General features: G+C 60.4%; 1 protein-coding gene across 2 annotated transcripts; it reads left to right on the plus strand.

The window, feature by feature from the left end:
- The first annotated feature begins 1072 nt into the window (after positions 1–1072).
- Positions 1073–15989, plus strand: TFCP2 (transcription factor CP2). Of its 2 annotated transcripts, XM_080635367.1 has the most exons (15): positions 1073–1356; positions 5241–5392; positions 6283–6359; positions 6459–6564; positions 6772–6878; positions 7448–7600; positions 9161–9271; positions 9884–9972; positions 10660–10708; positions 11463–11556; positions 12088–12178; positions 13324–13430; positions 14400–14542; positions 15115–15166; positions 15296–15989. In XM_080635367.1, the coding sequence occupies exons 1-15, from the start codon at positions 1235–1237 to the stop codon at positions 15331–15333; spliced, it is 1491 nt and encodes a 496-aa protein (XP_080491493.1). In that variant the 5' UTR covers positions 1073–1234; the 3' UTR covers positions 15334–15989. The 2 variants fall into 2 exon arrangements, with proteins under 2 accessions (XP_080491493.1, XP_080491492.1); XM_080635366.1 differs by having other exon boundaries at positions 6283–6564.
- Positions 15990–18324: the final 2335 nt, after the last annotated feature.

Genomic DNA, 18324 nt, shown 5'->3' on the forward strand with positions numbered 1-18324 from the left:
GCATCGCACCCGACCGAAGCGTGTTCACAGCGCGCATCGCGCCCGCATTGTGCTTCCCCGCTGCCTGTGCCGTGCGTGGTGACGGACCCTGCCTGCGCTCACCGCTCTCTGTCCCCGCCCCGTGTTGTGTGTGTGTGTGTGTCCCCCCAGCAAAAGGAGTGATTCCCATGTTTTGGCCGGTTTCCCCTGTTCCGGAGGTAGCGTCGCAGCTCGCTGGGGCTTGAACCCCGCTTTCATTTCACCCCCGCTTTGATTTCGGAGGGGTTTCTCCATGGGACGCCCCCCCCACCTTGGGGACAGCGCTGTGGGTGTTTGGGGGCTCCACCGGGCTCCCCAGTGCCCTGAGAGGGTTTTTTTGGGGTGAACCCCATAACGGAGACGGCTCCGCTTCCCCGTGTGCCCCCACCCCCGGGGCCAGGGGGGTTGGGGGGCTCGCCCCCCATCTCTCCAGGGGAGCGGTGAGGGACGGTGGCGGCTGGAGGGGGGATGTTGGGGCCGGGACATGGGGATTGATGCACTTGATGTAGTGGTGTGAAATAAACAGTATTTTTCTTTTTTCTTTTCCTTTCCCCTTTTTTCCGGGGGGGGGCGGGGAAGGGCGGCCCTGGGTCGGTTTCGTTCCCTCTATCCCCGCTGCAGCCTCGGGAGGGAGAAAATTCGCGCTCCCCGTCCCGCAAGCGGCTGAGACCCGCGCAACTCAGCGCAGGGATGAGCCGGGAGCGGGATTCGAACCCGCGACCCTCTGCAAGACACCGCACTGCCCCCCCCCCCAGCACCCAACCCCTTTCCCCTCAGCCAATCCCAGCGCTGCTGCTCCGACGCGAAGCTCTCCATTGGCTGCCTTACGCCTTGCGTCACAGGCGTCGCGCGGTTCCCATTGGCCGGGCACGGTGAGGGCGGGGCGGGGTCTCCTCGGTGCCACCGCCTCCATCTTGCGGGGCCGCGGCCCGGGGCCCTCGACGGGGCTCGGCGCGGGGGGGGCAGCCCCGGGGACACCGCGGGGCCTCAGGGGGGGGTTCCCGGGGTACGGCCCCGTGGGAGCGGGGGAAGGGGCTTGGGGGTGCCCGGGCAGCGAGGCCCCCTCGGGGGCTGCCGGCCGGAGGGGCTCGGGGCAGGCGCGGCCCCTCGGAGGGGTCTGAAGGGGCAGCGGGCCGGGGCTTGGGGGTCCCGGGTCAGACAGCCCGGAAGGGGCCGCTGCAAGGGCTCGGTGTCCCCGGGAGAAGCGGGGAGCAGCATGGCCTGGGCGCTGAAGCTGCCGCTGGCAGACGAGGTGATCGAGTCCGGGCTGGTGCAGGACTTCGACGCGAGCCTGTCGGGCATCGGGCAGGAGCTGGGCGCCGGGGCCTACAGCATGAGGTAACGTGGGACAGGGCCGCCCCGGAACGGGGCACGTCGGGCCTGGCACCGGGGGGCGGCTCCGGACGGGGCCGGGACGTGGCGGCGGGCGCTTGGGGCTGGGGTCGCGGTTGCGGTGTTGGGGACTCGCTGGTGCGGGGCGTCCTGAGGCCCTCCGGCCGCAGCTGAGCGGTCCGGAGCTGGTTCCCGCTGTGCTGAGAGCCCGGGGCCGGGCTTTGGGTTTATGGGCAGCGCTTTGCCCCGGTGAATTCCTCCCAGGAGCTGGGCACGGGGGCCGGTAGCAGGGCTGGGGCTGGGGTTGAGCTGCCCGGGAGGAGGATGCCACAAGAAGATGCCTTGACCCAAACCTGGGGCTTTCTGGAGCGGCTGCAGCTGGAAAAGGGGAAAGTCAGGACTGAAAGTGACCGGTAACACAGGCGAGCAGCTTCCAGGGAAGTGGAGAGCAGCGCTTCTCCTCCAGGCGCCGTCCCGCCTTCCTTCCAGGACAAGGAGATCCATCCAGCGCCCTCCCAAAGCCATCCCTGACCGTTAGGAGCTGTCGGAGCCTTTGGGGCTGGTTTAAGCGGAGCGCTGGGGAAAAGCCCGAAGCGGGGCGTGTGAGCCCGGGGGGAGCGCGACAGGAGGAGGGGCTCCGCCGGTGCTCCTTGTGCTGGGGAGGGAGGGAGGGAGGGAGGGAGCCGCCAGCGTGCACAGGGAGATGCAGCTTTGCACGGGGGCACTTGTGAAGCTTCAGAGCTCCTTTCCCTCTTCCCTGTCCCCGGGGGCTGCGCCGCTGCCATCTGAAACGTGAGGACTCTTTGGAGCCTGCTCCTGCGCTGCGCTGGCAGGGAAGAGCAGGGAACAGCGTGTGCGACCTGCCCTCACAGCTGGCCTTGGCTCTGATGCTGCAGGAAGAGGGGAGGCTCCAATGGGCACCTCGGGGCTCTGAGCCTGATGGTGGCTTTCCCAGGCTTCTCCCGCGGGGTTTTCCCTGGCTCCCGATGGAAGAGGCGCGTTGGTACCTTGGGAGCTGCGGGAGGCTCGTGCTTTGTGTCTGTTACGGAGCCTGAACGCTTCACGGGAGCGTTATTCCCTGGAATCAGGTTTTGAGGAGAGCAGAGGGGGCTTTGAAGGTGCTGAACGGGCACTGGCTGAATGCTTCCATCCGCTCAGTTCTTCTGCCGTTGCTTTTCCCCCCTCTTTCCCAAGAGATCTTCTCCCACTCCAGAACTCCTGCATAAAACGACTTTGCCCCAAAGCACGTTCAGTTGTGCAGAGGAATTTGGGGGTTTGGAGGGAAACGTTTCCCCGGGAGCTGCGGGAACTTCTCCTGCTCCGGAGGGAGCAGGCAGGAGCACGCGTGCCTTTGTCTAAAGCAGCACCCACTGCCGGCTGCTGCTGCGGCCACGCCGGGTGTCAGGGGATGCGCTGGGGCTGCTTGTGGGGTGTTGGTCCCCAAAGGCTTCGCAGCTTCCCAGCTCCCCCCCAAAACGCTGCTGCTGAGCCTGGGGGCGATGGCAGGAGGCAAAGGAACCAAGTGCTCTTTGTGCCGCCGCCAGTCTCCTCGCAGGAGCTTTCCTTGGGTGTTCTATAGAACCCCAGAGTGCTTTGGGTTGGGGGGACCCTAAAGCTCCTCCAGCTCCAACCCCTGCCAGGGCAGGGACCCCTTCCACTGGAGCAGCTTGCTCCAAGCCCCTGTGTCCAACCTGGCCTTGAGCACTGCCAGGGATGGGGCAGCCACAGCTTCTCTGGGCACCCTGGGCCAGCGCCTCAGCACCCTCACAGGGAAGAGCTTCTGCCTAATGCCTGATCTAAGCCATTTATAACCACGTTGTCTCTATACTTCATGTTCTGTTGCTCCCTGCAGCACGCAGAGCTGAGCCTGTTACCTGGGTCCAGGGCAGACACGTACAGGTGCCTGAGCAACCGGAGGTCTCAGCTTGCAGTGAAAGGTGGGGTTTGGGCCGTGGTTATGGGGGTCCTGGAGGCAGGATCTAGTTGTGGATGGGGCATCCATAGGTTCTCTGGGCAACCCTTGCCAGTGTCTCAGCTCAGCTGCCCCATCCCTGGCAGTGCTCAAGGCCAGGCTGGACACAGGCGCTTGGAGCATCCTGCTCCAGTGGAAGGGGTCCCTGGAGCTGGAGGAGCTTTGAGGTCCCTTCACCCCAACCCATTCCATGGTTCCATGTAGCCCAGTTCCCTGCTCATGCGGCAGAGCTGCAGGGAAGCTCATCCTGTGGGCTGTCTCCTTTGCCTGACTGTGGGCACGTGCCTCGATGCCAAGAGCGGGGCCTCAGCGCAGCTCCATGTGGAATGTCTGGAAAGCTGGGATTTGGGTGGGGAAGGGCTCTCCTGCTGGCTTTGGGGGGCAGCCATAGGTGTGCCTTGCACAGCAGTGGAGGGAGGGTGGGTGTTCAGTCCCTTGAGGGTTAAAGCCCTGTCAGGGTGGGAGCTGGTATTTGGCCAGATAAATCCAGTTTTCCCTTGGGAAAGGTTTTTAATGTTCAACCAAAGGGGACAAAGGAGCTGATTTAACTCCTGCGTGCACTGCCAGCAGCCCACGGCCTGGAACAGGAGGTGCAGGTGAGCTGGCTCTTCCTCAGGGCCCAGGCAGCTCTGTCCCCACAGCACGATCCACCTGGGGCTGGGATGTGCTGGTTTATGCGCTATGGAGCCATTGTCATGGCTCAGAGCAACTGCCGAGGGTCAGGTTTGGAAGCAGTTCCTATTAAATACATGTCCGTAGGCTGCAGAGTGTCACTGATGGGTTTAATGAACATTGGTCCCCAAGCTCTTGTTGCCTTTGGGGTATGGGAAGCGTGTCTGAGTGCAGGGATGTGCAGACAGCTCCTGGCCTTGCCACAGAGACCCAGAGCCATCCTTCCCCTGGGAAGAGTCGGTAGCACAGGGCTTGGACACCTCCCTCTGCCAGCCAGCACCAAGAGTGGCAACGCAGCACCCAGGGGTGATGGGCCCCAGCTCGAGCTGCCCTGAGCACGGTGTGGGGCTCCCGTAGCACCCATCTCGTGTCACCGGGGAGCCAGGAAGGGGCTCGGGCTGTTGCAGGTGATGGGTGGTGCTGGTGCAGCATCTGGCAGGAGGTGGATGTGCGAGGTGTGACCCAGGAGGTGCCTGCAGGGGTCTCAGGCACTGGGCGCTGGTTTCTCCTCCATCCCATGGCATGGGCTGTGCAGCATCTTCTGACCTCAGTGGCTGTCCCAAGTTCTCGGTGAGGGTTAGGGCTGTGTGGTGCCCTGGGGGCTTCTCGATGGCTTTGGGGGAAGCTGGGGTCCAGCTCCTGGTGCCCGGGTGCAGGATTTGCCCCCCTGAGATGTCTGCGTGCGTCGTGCTGCGGGTTCCAGCTGTGGGAGGGAGGGTTTGGTGCCCCAAGGGCTCTGCCGGAGCTGACACCCTGGGGCTAGGGGGGGCTTTTGTAAGCACAGAGAAGGCAGTGGTGGAAAATGGGCAACCTTGACCTCAGCAGGACTTCAGCTCCCGCCAAGAGGGGAATGAGCTCCTGGGTGCTCTGCCTGGAGCAGGGGGTCAGGGCTGGCGGCAGCAGGAGGACGATGGGCGCTTCCTCAGCTCTGTGCTGCTGCAGGGTGGTGCAGGAGCTGTGCTCCTGGAGGAGCTCAGCTGCAGCCTGAAGCATCAACCCTGTTGTCTCTCGGCTTTGAAGCAAGAAGCGGACGGGTTCGGGGTGCACGGGGGGGCTGACCAGACTAAAGGCTTTAGCAAGAGCAGGTGCCAGGGCTTTCATGCTCCGTGGCAGCGCTGCAGAGATGTCAGGGCTGAGGGGCTTGAACTGAAACCAGCTCAAAGCTCTTCCTGGGAGGAGGAACTAAAAACCGACCACATCATCTCCCCATAGCCGGAGTGACCCTGTCTGACAAATCTCTTTGCAGCGACGTCCTTGCCCTGCCCATCTTCAAGCAGGAAGAATCAAGTCTGCCTCCTGAGAACGAGAACAAAATCCTGCCTTTCCAGTACGTGCTGTGCGCGGCCACGTCGCCCGCGGTGAAGCTGCACGATGAAACCCTCACCTATCTGAACCAAGGTGAGAGGAGCCCCGTGAGCCTCCAGGAAGGAGCCTGGAAAATGGAACTCTGCCTTTGGACATTTCCTTTTGGGGATGGGAAGCGCTGGGATAGTGACTGGAATCATGGAATCACAGCAATGGTTTGGGTTGGAAGGGACCTTAAAGCTCTTCCAGCTCCAGGGACACCTTCCACTGGAGCAGCTTGCTCCAAGCCCCTGTGTCCAACCTGGCCTTGAACACTGCCAGGGATGGGGCAGCCACAGCTTCTCTGGGCACCCTGGGCCAGCGCCTCAGCACCCTCACAGGGAAGAGCTTCTGCCTAAGAGCTCAGCTCAGTCTCCCCTCGGGCAGGTTAAAGCCATTCCCCTTGGCCTGTCCCTACAGGCCCTTGTAATATAACGGAGTAGTCAGCCCCACGGAGTGCTAAATCCCACATTGCTCCTGTTTGGAAGTGCCGCATCCTTCCCCTTGCTGCCTGTGCCCTGCCTACAGCAGTGGCATCAGTGCTCTGTAGGATTAACCTGATGGAAATACACGGGGAGTAGGGGGTTAACTGGTGTGGGGTTCCAGCTGTACCCACTGCCTCCAGGTAGAACTGGAAGATCAGGGTTGGTGGCCAAAGGCAGGTGAAGCTTGTGTAATAGGTTTCTTCCCTGGGTGAATAAAGGTGATTCCTGGGAAGTTCTGCTGCAGGAAGGGCGAGGATTATCTTGTCCTGGAGAGGGGTGTTGCCGCTGTGGCTCCAGTGGCTCATGCTTGTACCAACCCCCCCCCCCAAAAAAACACAGCAAGAAGATCCAGTGACGTGTCTGGTGCAGCAGCAAACGATGTCAGAATGCCCGAGGAGGGGCAGCAGGAAAGGTCCATGCCCAGCTAACCTCAAGGGGTCTTTGTCTTCTTGCCCCCAGGGCAGTCCTATGAAATCCGGATGCTGGACAACAGGAAAATCGGGGAGCTGCCAGAGATAAATGGGAAGCTGGTGAAGGTGAGTGGAGAGCACAAGGATGTGCCCGGGCGGGACCATCCCCTGCAGGAGGGAGCAGTGCTGGGGCAGTTGCAGGCACTGACTGCTTCTCCCCTGCAGAGCATATTCCGGGTGGTGTTCCACGACCGGCGCCTGCAGTACACGGAGCACCAGCAGCTGGAGGGCTGGCGCTGGAACCGGCCTGGGGACAGGATCCTGGACATCGGTGAGTCCCCATGGCAGGGGCAGGAGGAGATGGAGGTGCCTGAAGTGCCTCCAGGTGGGCTCCTGCTCCTTGGGGGTTAAGGGACAAAGTGCTGTCAGGGTTCTGCGCTTTGGGAGATGTGGTTGCTTCTTCCATGTGTTCCCTGGGAAGCTCTTCCTCCTCTTTCTGCTACGAAAGGCAGCTTGTTCTCTGTATGTGCCCCTGCAGATATCCCAATGTCCGTGGGCATTATTGACCCCAGGGCAAACCCAACTCAGCTCAATACCGTGGAGTTCCTATGGGATCCTTCGAAGAGGACTTCTGTGTTCATCCAGGTAAGAGAGAAGTGGAGAAGCTCCTGTTGATAGGAAAATACAAGTTTTCCAAGGAGGAAGAAGATGGGGTTTTTAACTGGGAGCACTGAAATAGCAGCCAGATGCTACAGTGGTAGAAGGATGTCAAACTAAGATGCACCCAGCCTGAAGCAGTGCAGGAGAGCAGCAGTTTGTGCATTAGCCAGGCACAGGCACAGCTGACTGCCAGCGAGTTTTACACGTTCTGGTGGTGGTTTAGGTGCTGCTGCTTTCATGATTTGGGTCTCCATCATCAGTAGATGCTTTTGCACATGTCAGCAGCTGCCTCAAACACCTCTCTGCAGCCTGGGAGGCTGATCGGGGCTTGCTTGGACTAGTAAGAGGTTGTAAAACGTGTGGAAAGAATGTGGCTCCAGCTGTGCTGTGGCATCCCCTTAACTCCTTCCTGCTGGGGGTACTTGGTGTGCCCCATCCCAGTGCTGGATTCCACCCTTCCCCCTGGGCTCTCCTGGCTCCCACAAGGGAAGGGGAAGCTTGTGGCTCTTCAGACATGGCCCATTCCTAACCACAGGCTGCTTTGCCTTCCTCAGGTCCACTGTATTAGCACAGAGTTCACCATGAGGAAGCACGGAGGAGAGAAGGGGGTGCCCTTTCGGGTCCAGATAGACACATTCAAGGAGAATGAGAACGGGGAGTACACGGAGCATCTGCACTCTGCCAGCTGCCAGATCAAGGTCTTCAAGGTACCTCAGCCCATTGGGGGCCTTTTCCCACTCAGAAACAAACTGGGAGTCACACTGCAGCCCCAGTGAACATCATGGGTGCAGGACCATGACCAAGGTTGCCTACAAGAAGGGCCTCTCGTTCCTTCTGGTCTTGCCTTGCTGCCCTCTCCCTGGTTCCTCTCTGTCAATGCCATTGAGGCTTCAATACCAGCAAGCCATGAGCAGCCTACAGAGAGAACGTGGCTGGTGTTGCCTCTGTCTGGAACCTCCCGCATTTAGTCTTGAGTCTTACCAGCTTGGGAGATCCTCCCTTTATTCTTCCCTGCATCTGATGGTCCCCCTGCGTCTGATGGTCCCCCTGCGTCTGATGGTCCCCCTGCGTCTGATGGTCCCCCTGCGTCTGATGGTCCCCCTGCGTCTGATGGTCCCCCTGCGTCTGATGGTCCCCCTGCGTCTGATGGTCCCCCTGCGTCCGGCCTCTCCAGCAGCACAAGTGTCTGGTCCCTGTTCCAAATCATGTGCACACAGCCAAAGCCATGACATGGCAGGGGTGGCCACGGTGGCCTGGGTGACTGAGGAGGGTCCTTCGTGCTGCCTGGTTGTCAGGTTGCCTTGTCCCTAAACATCTCACCTGCGGCTCCTCTTCTCCCTCTCAGGGCACTGGGCACGCAGTGGGGCCAGGCGCCTGTGCTGCTGCTGACCTGGCGTCTTCTCCCTCCTCCCTCTTCCCTTTTTGCCTGTTTAGATGGTGACATTTTGAAGGCAGGGGGTGGTTGTCAGGGCTTGTTTGGCCTCTGCCTGGTACCTCAATGCAAGCAGCCGGAGCGGGTGGCTGCAGAGTTGGGAGTGAAGGGATGAGGACAAGCACCCGGAGAGTGAGGCTGGGAGGCATCGGGTGCTGCCTTTCTGCTGAGCTCCAGCCCTCTGGGCCAGGGATGGGCTTGGGGGTTTTGGCTCTGATGACCTTGAAGCAGGAAAACCCAAAGCAGTGAAGTTGTAGCTTCAGGGCATGGTCTCTGGCAGAGGGTAACGTGCTTTGGGCTCCTGGTGGCTCTGTCCTCTCTCCCCTCTGCCCCTCAAAGCTGGGAGTGTTTTGATGATCTCAAAGAGCTGCTGGGGCCCTTTCCCCACGTGTGTTGGTGTCCGGAGCACAGGTCCTTCCTAGCCACCAGAAGCAGCAGTCCTGAGCGTGGAAACACAAGAGCAACCACTAGGTTTTCATGGCAGAAATGGGTCGTCAGGCCACCAGAAGCAGCAGCACCTCCTCACCCAGAGCACTGTGGTAGCTTGTTCAGGTCCCTACTTTGCTGTCCAAAGGAAGAGAGCCGGGGAGACTGGGAGGGAGTGTGGGCAGAGACCACACACAGCCAAGCTGAAAGGGAATTTGGGTTGTTACAGAAGCGGTTCATTCTCTGTGCAGAGAACCCCAGCCTCTCTTCCTTTCCCCTCTGTAAAGCACCAGGTGGGTGAGGATGGGGATGTGTCACCTTTTCTGGTCCGTGTATTTCTTGCCCACCTCCTCCCCCCTCTGCTGCTGCCCTTCCACGCTGCTCTTCTCACAGGAATTCTCCTTTCCAGCCCAAAGGAGCTGATCGGAAGCAGAAGACGGACAGGGAGAAGATGGAGAAGCGAACACCTCACGAGAAAGAGAAGTACCAGCCTTCCTATGAAACCACAATCCTCACGGAGGTGGGGCCCTCACGCAGCCCTCGCAGTGCTCTTTAACCGAACCTGGCTCCTTTGGCCTGCAGGTGGCAGGGAGCTGGCTCTTCTGCTTCCCAGCCTCTGGCCAGGTTGGGAATAGCTGCAGGACAAAAGCAGGATCAGTTCTGTAGGCAGGGGGGGGGGGTTCTTACTAGACCTGAGAGAGGGCTCTTGTGCCTGGCAGCGGGATGGGGTGTCCCCACTCAATAGATATCTCATAAGAGATGGTTACTGGGGGAAGGAGCTCTCGTCCTGCCCCAGGTTGATCAGGGAATGCTTCTCAGTGCCTGGTTCGGGCTCAGTCCACCATGGATTTGCTGCTTGGAGGAACCCAGGCTGGTGGGCACCGGGTGGCTTAGCCCCCAGCCCTCTCTCTGCTTGACTTCGGTGACTTTGGGCCTTTTGAGGTTCAGAATCACTAAACCCCAGCTTTGGGGCAATCTGCAGTCGCTTGGCCTGGCTGCTTCTGCTCCCCTACTTTAGTCTTTAATTGTGTCTCATAGTTGGTCAGGAGGTGGCTGCTTCCTGTGCTGAGCAGAGCAGATGCAGGAGCTTGGTCAGAGCAATCCTGTGACCATTCTGGGTTCTCCTTTCTAGTGTTCCCCCTGGCCAGAGATCACCTACGTCAATAACTCCCCATCCCCTGGCTTCAACAGTTCCCACAGCAGCTTTTCCATTGGCGAAGGGTGAGTTTGGAGAAGAGCCTGGCTTGCACGAGAGCTCATGGAATCATGCAATGGGGTGGGTGGGAAGGGACCCTAAAGCTCCTCCAGCTCCAACTCCTGCCAGGGCAGGGACCCTTCCACTGGAGCAGGGTGCTCCAAGCCCCTGTGTCCAACCTGGCCTTGAACACTGCCAGGGATGGGGCAGCCACAGCTTCTCTGGGCACCCTGGGCCAGCGCCTCAGCACCCTCACAGGGAAGAGCTTCTGCCTAAGAGCTCATCTCAGTCTCCCCTCTGGCAGGTTAAAGCCATTGCCCTTGGCCTGTCCCTACAGGCCCTTGTCAAGATGGATGTGTCTGAGCTGACCCCTAGTGAAAGGTGGGGGGGGGTGGAAGCAGCCTGTGGCAGTGAGGGACAAATCCAGTCCAAGCCCTTGAAGCTGTTACTTGTGGCTGCAGCCAAGCTCGGCTCTGGCACAGGGAGCATTTGCTCACAAGCTCAGCTTCCAGCCCCCCTCACTCTGCCTTTCCCCGTCGTGTTAATGCTCTTAACATCCCACTGCAGCACCACATAGCTGCCGTGCCTGTGTCCCGCTGCTCGTGGTTATGGGATGTGCAGGGTGGTGGGTGCTGCTGGCCGGGATCCCGCGCCAGAAGGGGGACAGCAGCTCTAACCTCATGTCGTGCTCTGTCTGCCTCTTCCCAACCCAGCAATGGCTCTCCAAACCATCAGCCCGAGCCCCCTCCTCCGATCGCAGACGTAAGTCACACCTCAGAGCTTATGCTTGTGGTTAGGATGGTGCGCAGGCCAGAACATGGGATTGGGGCTGCAGCGGGGGGGGTTGTGGGTGGCTGCAGTTTGCTGGGGAGGAATCTGCTCGGGGTGAACATCTTTGAGGAGCTGAAACTCTTTTCTTTGACTCCTGATCAGAAAAAGAGGTGATGGAGTGAAAAGTGCCCAGTGCGGGGCTGGGGGCAGTGTTCTGCAGCTCGCTGTGAGCTTTAATTGCAGAGTCATGGAATGGGTTGGGATGAAGGGATCTTAAAGCTCCTCCAGCTCCAACCCCTGCCACGGGCAGGGACCCCTTCCACTGGAGCAGGGTGCTCCAAGCCCCTGTGTCCAACCTGGCCTTGAACACTGCCAGGGATGGGGCAGCCACAGCTTCTCTGGGCACCCTGGGCCAGCGCCTCAGCACCCTCACAGGGAAGAGCTTCTGCCTAAGAGCTCAGCTCAGTCTCCCCTCGGGCAGGTTAAAGCCATTCCCCTTGGCCTGGCCCTGCAGGCCCTTGTCCAGAGCCTCTCTTCTTACTGCCTTCGTTCTCACCGTGCTTTCCCCTTTGCTTCCTTCCCTCTGTCCCTCTGAAGCCCTTTTAGATCCAAGCCTGTCCAGGCTGCAGCCTTTGCTGTGTGTGTGCTGTGAGGGCTCAGCAGGGTCTCGAGTTCAGGCTGCTTCCCCAGTGGGAATGCTTCCACGTGCCCCCTGAGGCCGTGACCCTGCTGTCCCTCCCTGCAGAACCTGCTGCCCACCAGCACGCCGCAGGAGGCCCAGCAGTGGCTGCACCGAAACCGCTTCTCCACCTTCTCACGGCTCTTCCGGAACTTCTCCGGTAGGTTCCCAATCCCCCCCGTGCCTGCCCCTTCTCTGAGCCAAGTCCCAGCCTCCTCCTGCTCCCGAGGCCATCCTCATGCAAGTAGAAATGTTCTCTAACACCTCCTTTTATTGTAACCCAGTAAATGGGGCTCCCTGAAGGCCGTGTTCTTCGTCTCTCACCGCGCTCTCCATTGCCCAAGTAGCAGGGACTGGAGTGGTTTCTCCTCCAAGAGCATCCTCTGATGTTAACGCAAGCTGAGGCCTGGGGGGAGCACTGTGGCTAAAGAAATGCTTCACGTTTATTGGCCTCTCCCTCCCTGATGATCCAGGGCCAGCCAGGCTGGGATGATCCCGTGGGAAATGGGATTGCACCAAAACACTCTCCTGCAGAACCAGCCTGGAAGAGAAACCCTGGGGGAAAGCAGAGGCAGTTTGGGAATGGGCTGACCATTGTGAGCAGGAGCAGGGGAAGACCAGAGCCTCCATCCCAGACGCCCTGGGCTGACTCCTGACTTCTCCCCTCCTGGTTTCCCCCCTCACGCTGTAGGTGCAGACCTGCTGAAGCTCACCAGGGAGGACGTGATCCAGATCTGCGGCCCCGCGGATGGCATCAGGCTCTTCAACGCGCTGAAGGGCCGGTACGTGCAATTCCCTTCCCAAAAGGGACTATTCCTGTGCCCCTTTCCCTGGAGAAGCAGGGGCTGGTGTTGAACTGACCTATCTGAGCTGGAGCGTTGGGAAGGGGCCGCTGCAGCCGGGTGGGGAGGCACAGGGTTGGCTTTAGCCAGGAGGGTCTCTGATCTGGGGCAGCGTTTCAGGGGGTCAGCGCTCTGCCTCTGACAGCAGACATGGGGAGCTGTGGTCACACTGCGCTGGGCAGAAGGGCACGAAGGACAGGAGCTGCTGCACTGCAACATGAGACTGAAGGAGAAGGAGCAGAGCTCGATCTGAGCCATGGCTGCTCCGGCCTCAGGGGTGAACCATCCAGTTTAGCTGCTTGCTACCAGCTGGCACCATGCCCCTGGGCCAACTTTCCCATTACAGGATCCCAGGCTGGTTTGGGTTGAAGGGACCCTAAAGCTCCTCCAGCTCCAACTCCTGCCAGGGCAGGGACCCCTTCCACTGGAGCAGCTTGCTCCAAGCCCCTGTGTCCAACCTGGCCTTGAGCACTGCCAGGGATGGGGCAGCCACAGCTTCTCTGGGCACCCTGGGCCAGCGCCTCAGCACCCTCCCAGGGAAGAGCTTCTGCCTAAGAGCCCATCTCAGTCTCCCCTGTTCTGGCAGGTTCAAGCCATTCCCCTTGGCCTGTCCCTGCAGGTCCTTGTCCCAAGCCCCTCTCCAGGTTTCCTGCAGCCCCTTTAGGCACTGGAGCTGCTCTCAGGTCTCCCCTTCAGGAGCCTTCTCTTCCCCAGGCTGCCCCAGCCCAGCTCTCTCAGCCTGGCTCCAGAGCAGAGCTGCTCCAGCCCTCACAGCAGCTCCGTGGCCTCCTCTGGTCTCTCTCCAGCAGCTCCAGGTCCCTCTTGTGCTGCTGCCCCAGAGCCGGATCAGGACTGCAGAGGGGGGGTCTCCCATCCCCACCCTGCTGCTCGTGCTCTGGGGATACAAAACTCTTTGCAGCCTCACCAAGGTGGGGCTGACCACGGCACAGGTTTGCTTTGAGATGAGTTTGTTGATCTCCTCTTTTCCCTCTGAGGATACTGGGCAGGGAGAGCGCTGGCAGAGGGTCAGGAACTCGAGGTGTCAAATCACATGTGGTGGGGTTCACTCCCTGCTCTGCCCACAGCATGGTGCGGCCCAGACTGACCATCTACGTGTGCCAGGAGTCCCAGCAGCTCCGGGACCTCCAGCAGAAGCACGAGGACGGGGACACAGTGACCAGCACGTTCTTTGGTAAGGGCTTCAGAGCCTGCCTGCGGGCCCGTGTGCTTGGGGCTGCTGCAGCAGGGCCAGGGAGGATAATTCAGCAAACAAAACACCCTGGCGCTGTTTCCAGCCCTGCTCCTGCTGCCCACGGGTGCTCAGCACCAGTTGCCTCCGATCTCCTCATCCCCACGCCACTGCCTGTGGGGTTTGGGCTGCCCAAAGGCCCCTCTTTGTGTTGCTAGAGCTCACAGAGCCTGCACAGCAGCTCCAGGAGGGTCTGAGCTTCTTGTCTTCAGCTGCTGCATCTCGTGTTGGCTGCTGCCATTCTCTTTGCCTGCAGCCCAATGCAGGGTATGTCACAAACCAAGGGATAAGGGTGCCAGAAGACAAGGGTGAACCCTTATTAATCGCCCTGCTCCTGCCCAGCTGAACTGTCTCCCTGCCCACCAACTAGGGGCTGCAGAGCCTGCCTGTTGGCTGGTTGCCTGCTGAGCTGACAGATGCTGCTGTGAGAATCCAGCATTCCCAGACCTGCATTGGTGGAGCAGCAGGCGCAGGGTTATCACCTCCGTGACTGGAGTGAGTGCAGAAGCAAACCAGCTCCTCCTTTCCTTGCCCTGCTCCAAGATGGATCCTCTCCTTTCCCCCAGGATCTGCCTGGTGGGAGTGGGGGAGCAGGGAGGAAGCTGGGGCAGGACTGGAGCACCCCAGGAACGGTACAAAACACTGCTGGGTTGATGCCAGTCGAAACAGAAGCTTTGAGGGCAAAGACTGTGTCATTAAAGAGCCCTGCAGGGCACTGGTGCCAGGCAGGTCACTGTGGAGCTGCTGCTGCTGTAGCTCAGGGCATCCTGCAGCATGAGCAGGCGCCGGAGGTGCTGCAGCTGGGGCTTGGGAAGATGCTGCTGTGTGAGTCAGGCACAGCAGCAGCTGGAGCCACGGGGTGGACACCAAAGCCCTGCTTGGCACCTGCTAGAGGAGCTCTCCTCCTGGCAGTGTACCACGCCATCTACCTGGAGGAGCTGACGGCCGTGGAGCTGACGGAGAAGCTGGCCCAGCTCTTCAGCATCTCCTCGCAACAGATCAGCCAGATCTACAAGCAGGGGCCCACGGGGATCCACGTGCTCATCAGTGACGAGGTAACAGCCTCCGGGTGCTCCTCCTTTCCAGCCTCTTGCACTGGGTTGCTTCAGCTGGTGTGAGAGTGCTCTGAGCAACTTGGTGGAGGCTGCAGAGGAGCCTGGGGAAGGGATCCGGGGGGCAGAACTTCAGGAGGGGCCCCGCTCAGGTTCCAAAGAGTCAGAGCTCGTGGTTGAAGCCAGGAGAGCCAAAGATGCTGGTGCTTGGGGATGCTGCTGTGCTGCTCAGACCCCTGGGATTCACCAGCATGAGGAGCCCTCCCTGAGCTCACCCAAGCTCTGTTCTAAACCCAGGGAGGGGAACGGCTGTGGGGGGACTCGGCTTTGAGACCTCATGGTTTCTCTCCTTGCTCCCCTGTTTGGACCTTCAGTGCTGGAGAGCTGGAGAAGGGGGCAGTTATTTATGGCTGGTGCCTTTGCTACCTCCCAGAGCACTGAGCTCCTGCCCGAGCAGCTTCCAGCCCTGTCCTCTATGCCCGTGGCTGAACACGAAGCCCTCACTTGGCTGTGAGGCACCAGTGCTGTGTTCAGACACAGCCTTGGGCTAAGCTGGCTCTTACGGCTTCTTCCAGATGATCCAGAACTTCCAAGATGAATCCTGTTTCGTCCTGGACACCATGAAAGGTGTGTGAGCGCCCGGCTTCCAGCTTCTGTTTCCCTCCTGCCCTTCCTGGGGCAGCTCTCGTGTGAGATCCGCTCAGCCCAGCGGGTTCTTGGCGGGGGGCTGGCTCATGCCCTTTGCTTCTCCTGCAGCTGAGACCAATGACAGCTACCACATCATCCTGAAATAGAGCAGGGGCTGAGGAGCACTCGCCATCCTCCCATCACGAGTGGAGACCCTTCACTTCCAGCACAAGGACACGAGCAGAGATCTGGGAACTCGGGAGCATCGTCTGCAAAGCCCCCGAGCTGCCGGCTCCTGCTTGCAGAGGACCTCGACCCCCTGCCTCTGACGTGGTGGTAACGTGCAGCGAGGCTGGGAGCTCGCCTGGGGAGCTCTGGGCAGAGCTTTGCCCTTGGGACCCGAGACCTGCTGAGGGCTTTGGCTGTGGCAAACGTGCTCAGCTCTCCTGAGGGGCACCGGTGCCGCTGGCAGACAGGGGAGGACATGAATGCAAGTGGCCCAGCAGAGCCAGCCTGGGGCATGTGCTGAGCTGGGCAGGTCTCATGCACTGCGTGCTCTGCTGCTGGAGGGGGAGGTGAGGGCTGGGGGGTTCTTCAAAGGTTTTATTAAGCTTTCATGTAATGCTACAACGCATCTGTTAGACAAAGGTGGGGACTTTGGGGTTCTCCTCTCCACCCACCTGAAAGTGGCACTGGCTCCATGGGTGCCGTCCCTCTTCCCATGCAAGGGGGAGGTCAGGAACTTTTCCATATGGATTGGGGTGTATAAAGCTGGAGCCAAACCGTGGAGTGCAGCAGAGGTGGATAAAGAACTAGCGAACGAGCTTGCTCTGGGGTTCTTGTCTGCAGCTTTGAGGGAGTGATGTGTCCCTGCTGCCCCGTGCTCTGCCCCTGCATCCCCCTGCCTCAGCACCGGGGCAGCCCTGAGCCCACTGAGGAGGAGGAGGCAGCAGGATCCGAGGGTTATGGAATGCAGAAGTGCCTCTGTGCAGGGTTCCAGGCCAGCAGGGAAGTCTCTGGGATGAAGGATCTGGTCTGCTCCTGTGCAAGATCATCTGCTAGAGACTGCCCATGGTAAGGAGCTGCCTGCCATGAACCGGCGGCATGGCCTGGGGGGGTTTGGAGCCAAAACAGGGAGCAGAAATGCAGAGTAAAGCTTCACTGAGGCTCCGGGGAGCTCCAGCACAAGGCAGGGCCTGGGCGTGAGTGAAGCCACTGCCGGATGTGACTCACACTGGCCAATGGCATCCTGGGGTGTATTAGAAGGGGGGTGGTCAGTAGGTCGAGAGAGGTCCTCCTTCCCCTCTACTCTGCCCTGGTGAGACCGCATCTGGAATATTGTGTCCAGTTCTGGGCCCCTCAGTTCAAGAAGGACAGGGACCTGCTGGAGAGAGTCCAGCGCAGGGCAACTGAGATGATGAAGGGAGTGGAGCATCTCCCTTATGAGGAAAGGCTGAGGGAGCTGGGTCTCTATAGTTTGGAGAAGAGGAGACTGCGGGGGGACCTTATTAGTGTATATAAATATATAAAGGGGGAGTGTCACGAGGATGGAGCCAGGCTCTTCTCAGTGGCTAACAATGATAGGACAAGGGGTAATGGGTACAAACTGGAACACAAGAGGTTCCACTTAAACTTGAGAAGAAACTTCTTCTCAGTGAGGGTGACGGAACACTGGAACAGGCTGCCCAGGGGGGTTGTGGAGTCTCCTTCTCTGGAGACATTCAAAACCCGCCTGGACACATTCCTGTGTAACCTCATCCCGGTGTTCCTGCTCCGGCAGGGGGATTGGACTGGATGAGCTTTTGAGGTCCCTTCCAATCTCTAACATCCTGTGATACTGTGATACTGTGTCCCTGCTGCCGGTTGTAAGCTGTGAGCGACCGTTCCCATCCTCTGGGCCTGCTCCATTCTTGGGGATGCAGCCCCAATTCCCAGTGCCAATCCCAGCTGGTGCCGTCCCTTTGCCTGCACCTCCTGAGCTCCCACAGCCGCTGCTGTGCCCCCATCCCGGCGGGAAGCGCCCGCACATCCCCGTCTCCCTTCTGTCTCCTGGGTTGCGCCGCTCAGACCTCGCTCCAGCGCTGGAGCCGCAGCAGCTCCCCACGGCCGGGGTTCGGGGCTGCGATGGCTCCCGCTCGCATCCAGTCACCTCCCGGCTGCTTCCAGGGCTTGGCTGGGAACTGGAGGATGCAGGGGTTAATCCTGGGAATGGTTTGGGCTGGTTTGCCCAGGGTCTGGCCCAAGGCGCCCTGAGCTGTGGAGCCTCAGGATGATGCCAGGAGAAGGCATTAAAAACATGAACCAATTCCACCTGCTTCTCCCTGTGCACACTGAGGAGCTCTCGCCTCCTGTGCACGTTCAGGTCACTTGGGAATGGGGGAAGATAGAATCATGGAATGGTTTGGGATGAAGGGACGTTAAACCTCCTCCAGCTCCAACCCCTGCCACGGGCAGGGACCCCTTCCATGGAGCAGGGTGCTCCAAGCCCCTGTGTCCAACCTGGCCTTGATGGGATGGAGCATCCAAACCTTCTCCATTGAACCCATCCCAGTGTCCCAGCACCCTCTTCTCCCTTATCTCCAACCTGAACTCCCCCTGTTCCAGTCTGACCCCATCACCCCTTGTCCCATCGCTCCAGCCCCTGATGCAGGTCCCTCCCCAGCACCCTTGTAGCCCCCTTCACGCCCTGGCAGCTGCTCGGAGCTCTCTCCTCCAGGCTGCGTCCCCCCTATTCCCAGCCTGGCTCCATACGGACGTTTCCAGCCTGGTTTTCCCTATTGAGCTGCAGGGGGCCCGCTGGAGCCGTGGGCCCTGTGAGCCCGGTGTTGATACCAACGGGTGCACGGGGCAGGTTTCACCCCACCGGATGAAGCGATGCGAAGGGCGCGGACGGAGGCGGGGGTGCCCAGGCCGAGGCCTCTTTTGCCCCGTTCCCGTTGAACCGGGGGGCCCCGGTGTCAGCGCTGCTCCAGGCTCCCCCTTGGGCCGCGGGCCAGGGGCGCTCCCCGCCCGCACCGGCTGCGGGTCCCGGTCCCTGGGCCGCGGCCTCTCGGCGCCCCGGGCGTGGTTCCAGCTACTTCCGCACTACATTTCCCGTCGTGCCCCGCGGCCGCAGGACTCGCTTTCCCATCGTGCCTCGCGGCGCGGGCGGTGGCGGG

The sequence above is a fragment of the Psittacula echo genome (genome assembly GCF_963264785.1).
Source record: "Psittacula echo genome assembly, chromosome: 27".
In the NCBI taxonomy this organism is placed as follows: Eukaryota; Metazoa; Chordata; class Aves; order Psittaciformes; family Psittacidae; genus Psittacula; species Psittacula echo.

Bases quoted from the DNA above. Each gene is read 5' to 3' on its own strand.
- TFCP2 (XM_080635366.1), top strand. From the start codon at position 1,235: ATGGCCTGGGCGCTGAAGCTGCCGCTGGCAGACGAGGTGATCGAGTCC. The intron at 12,179-13,323 runs GTACGTGCAATT...CTCTGCCCACAG, and splicing joins TTCAACGCGCTGAAGGGCCG to CATGGTGCGGCCCAGACTGA. The intron at 15,167-15,295 runs GTGTGTGAGCGC...CTTCTCCTGCAG, and splicing joins CGTCCTGGACACCATGAAAG to CTGAGACCAATGACAGCTAC.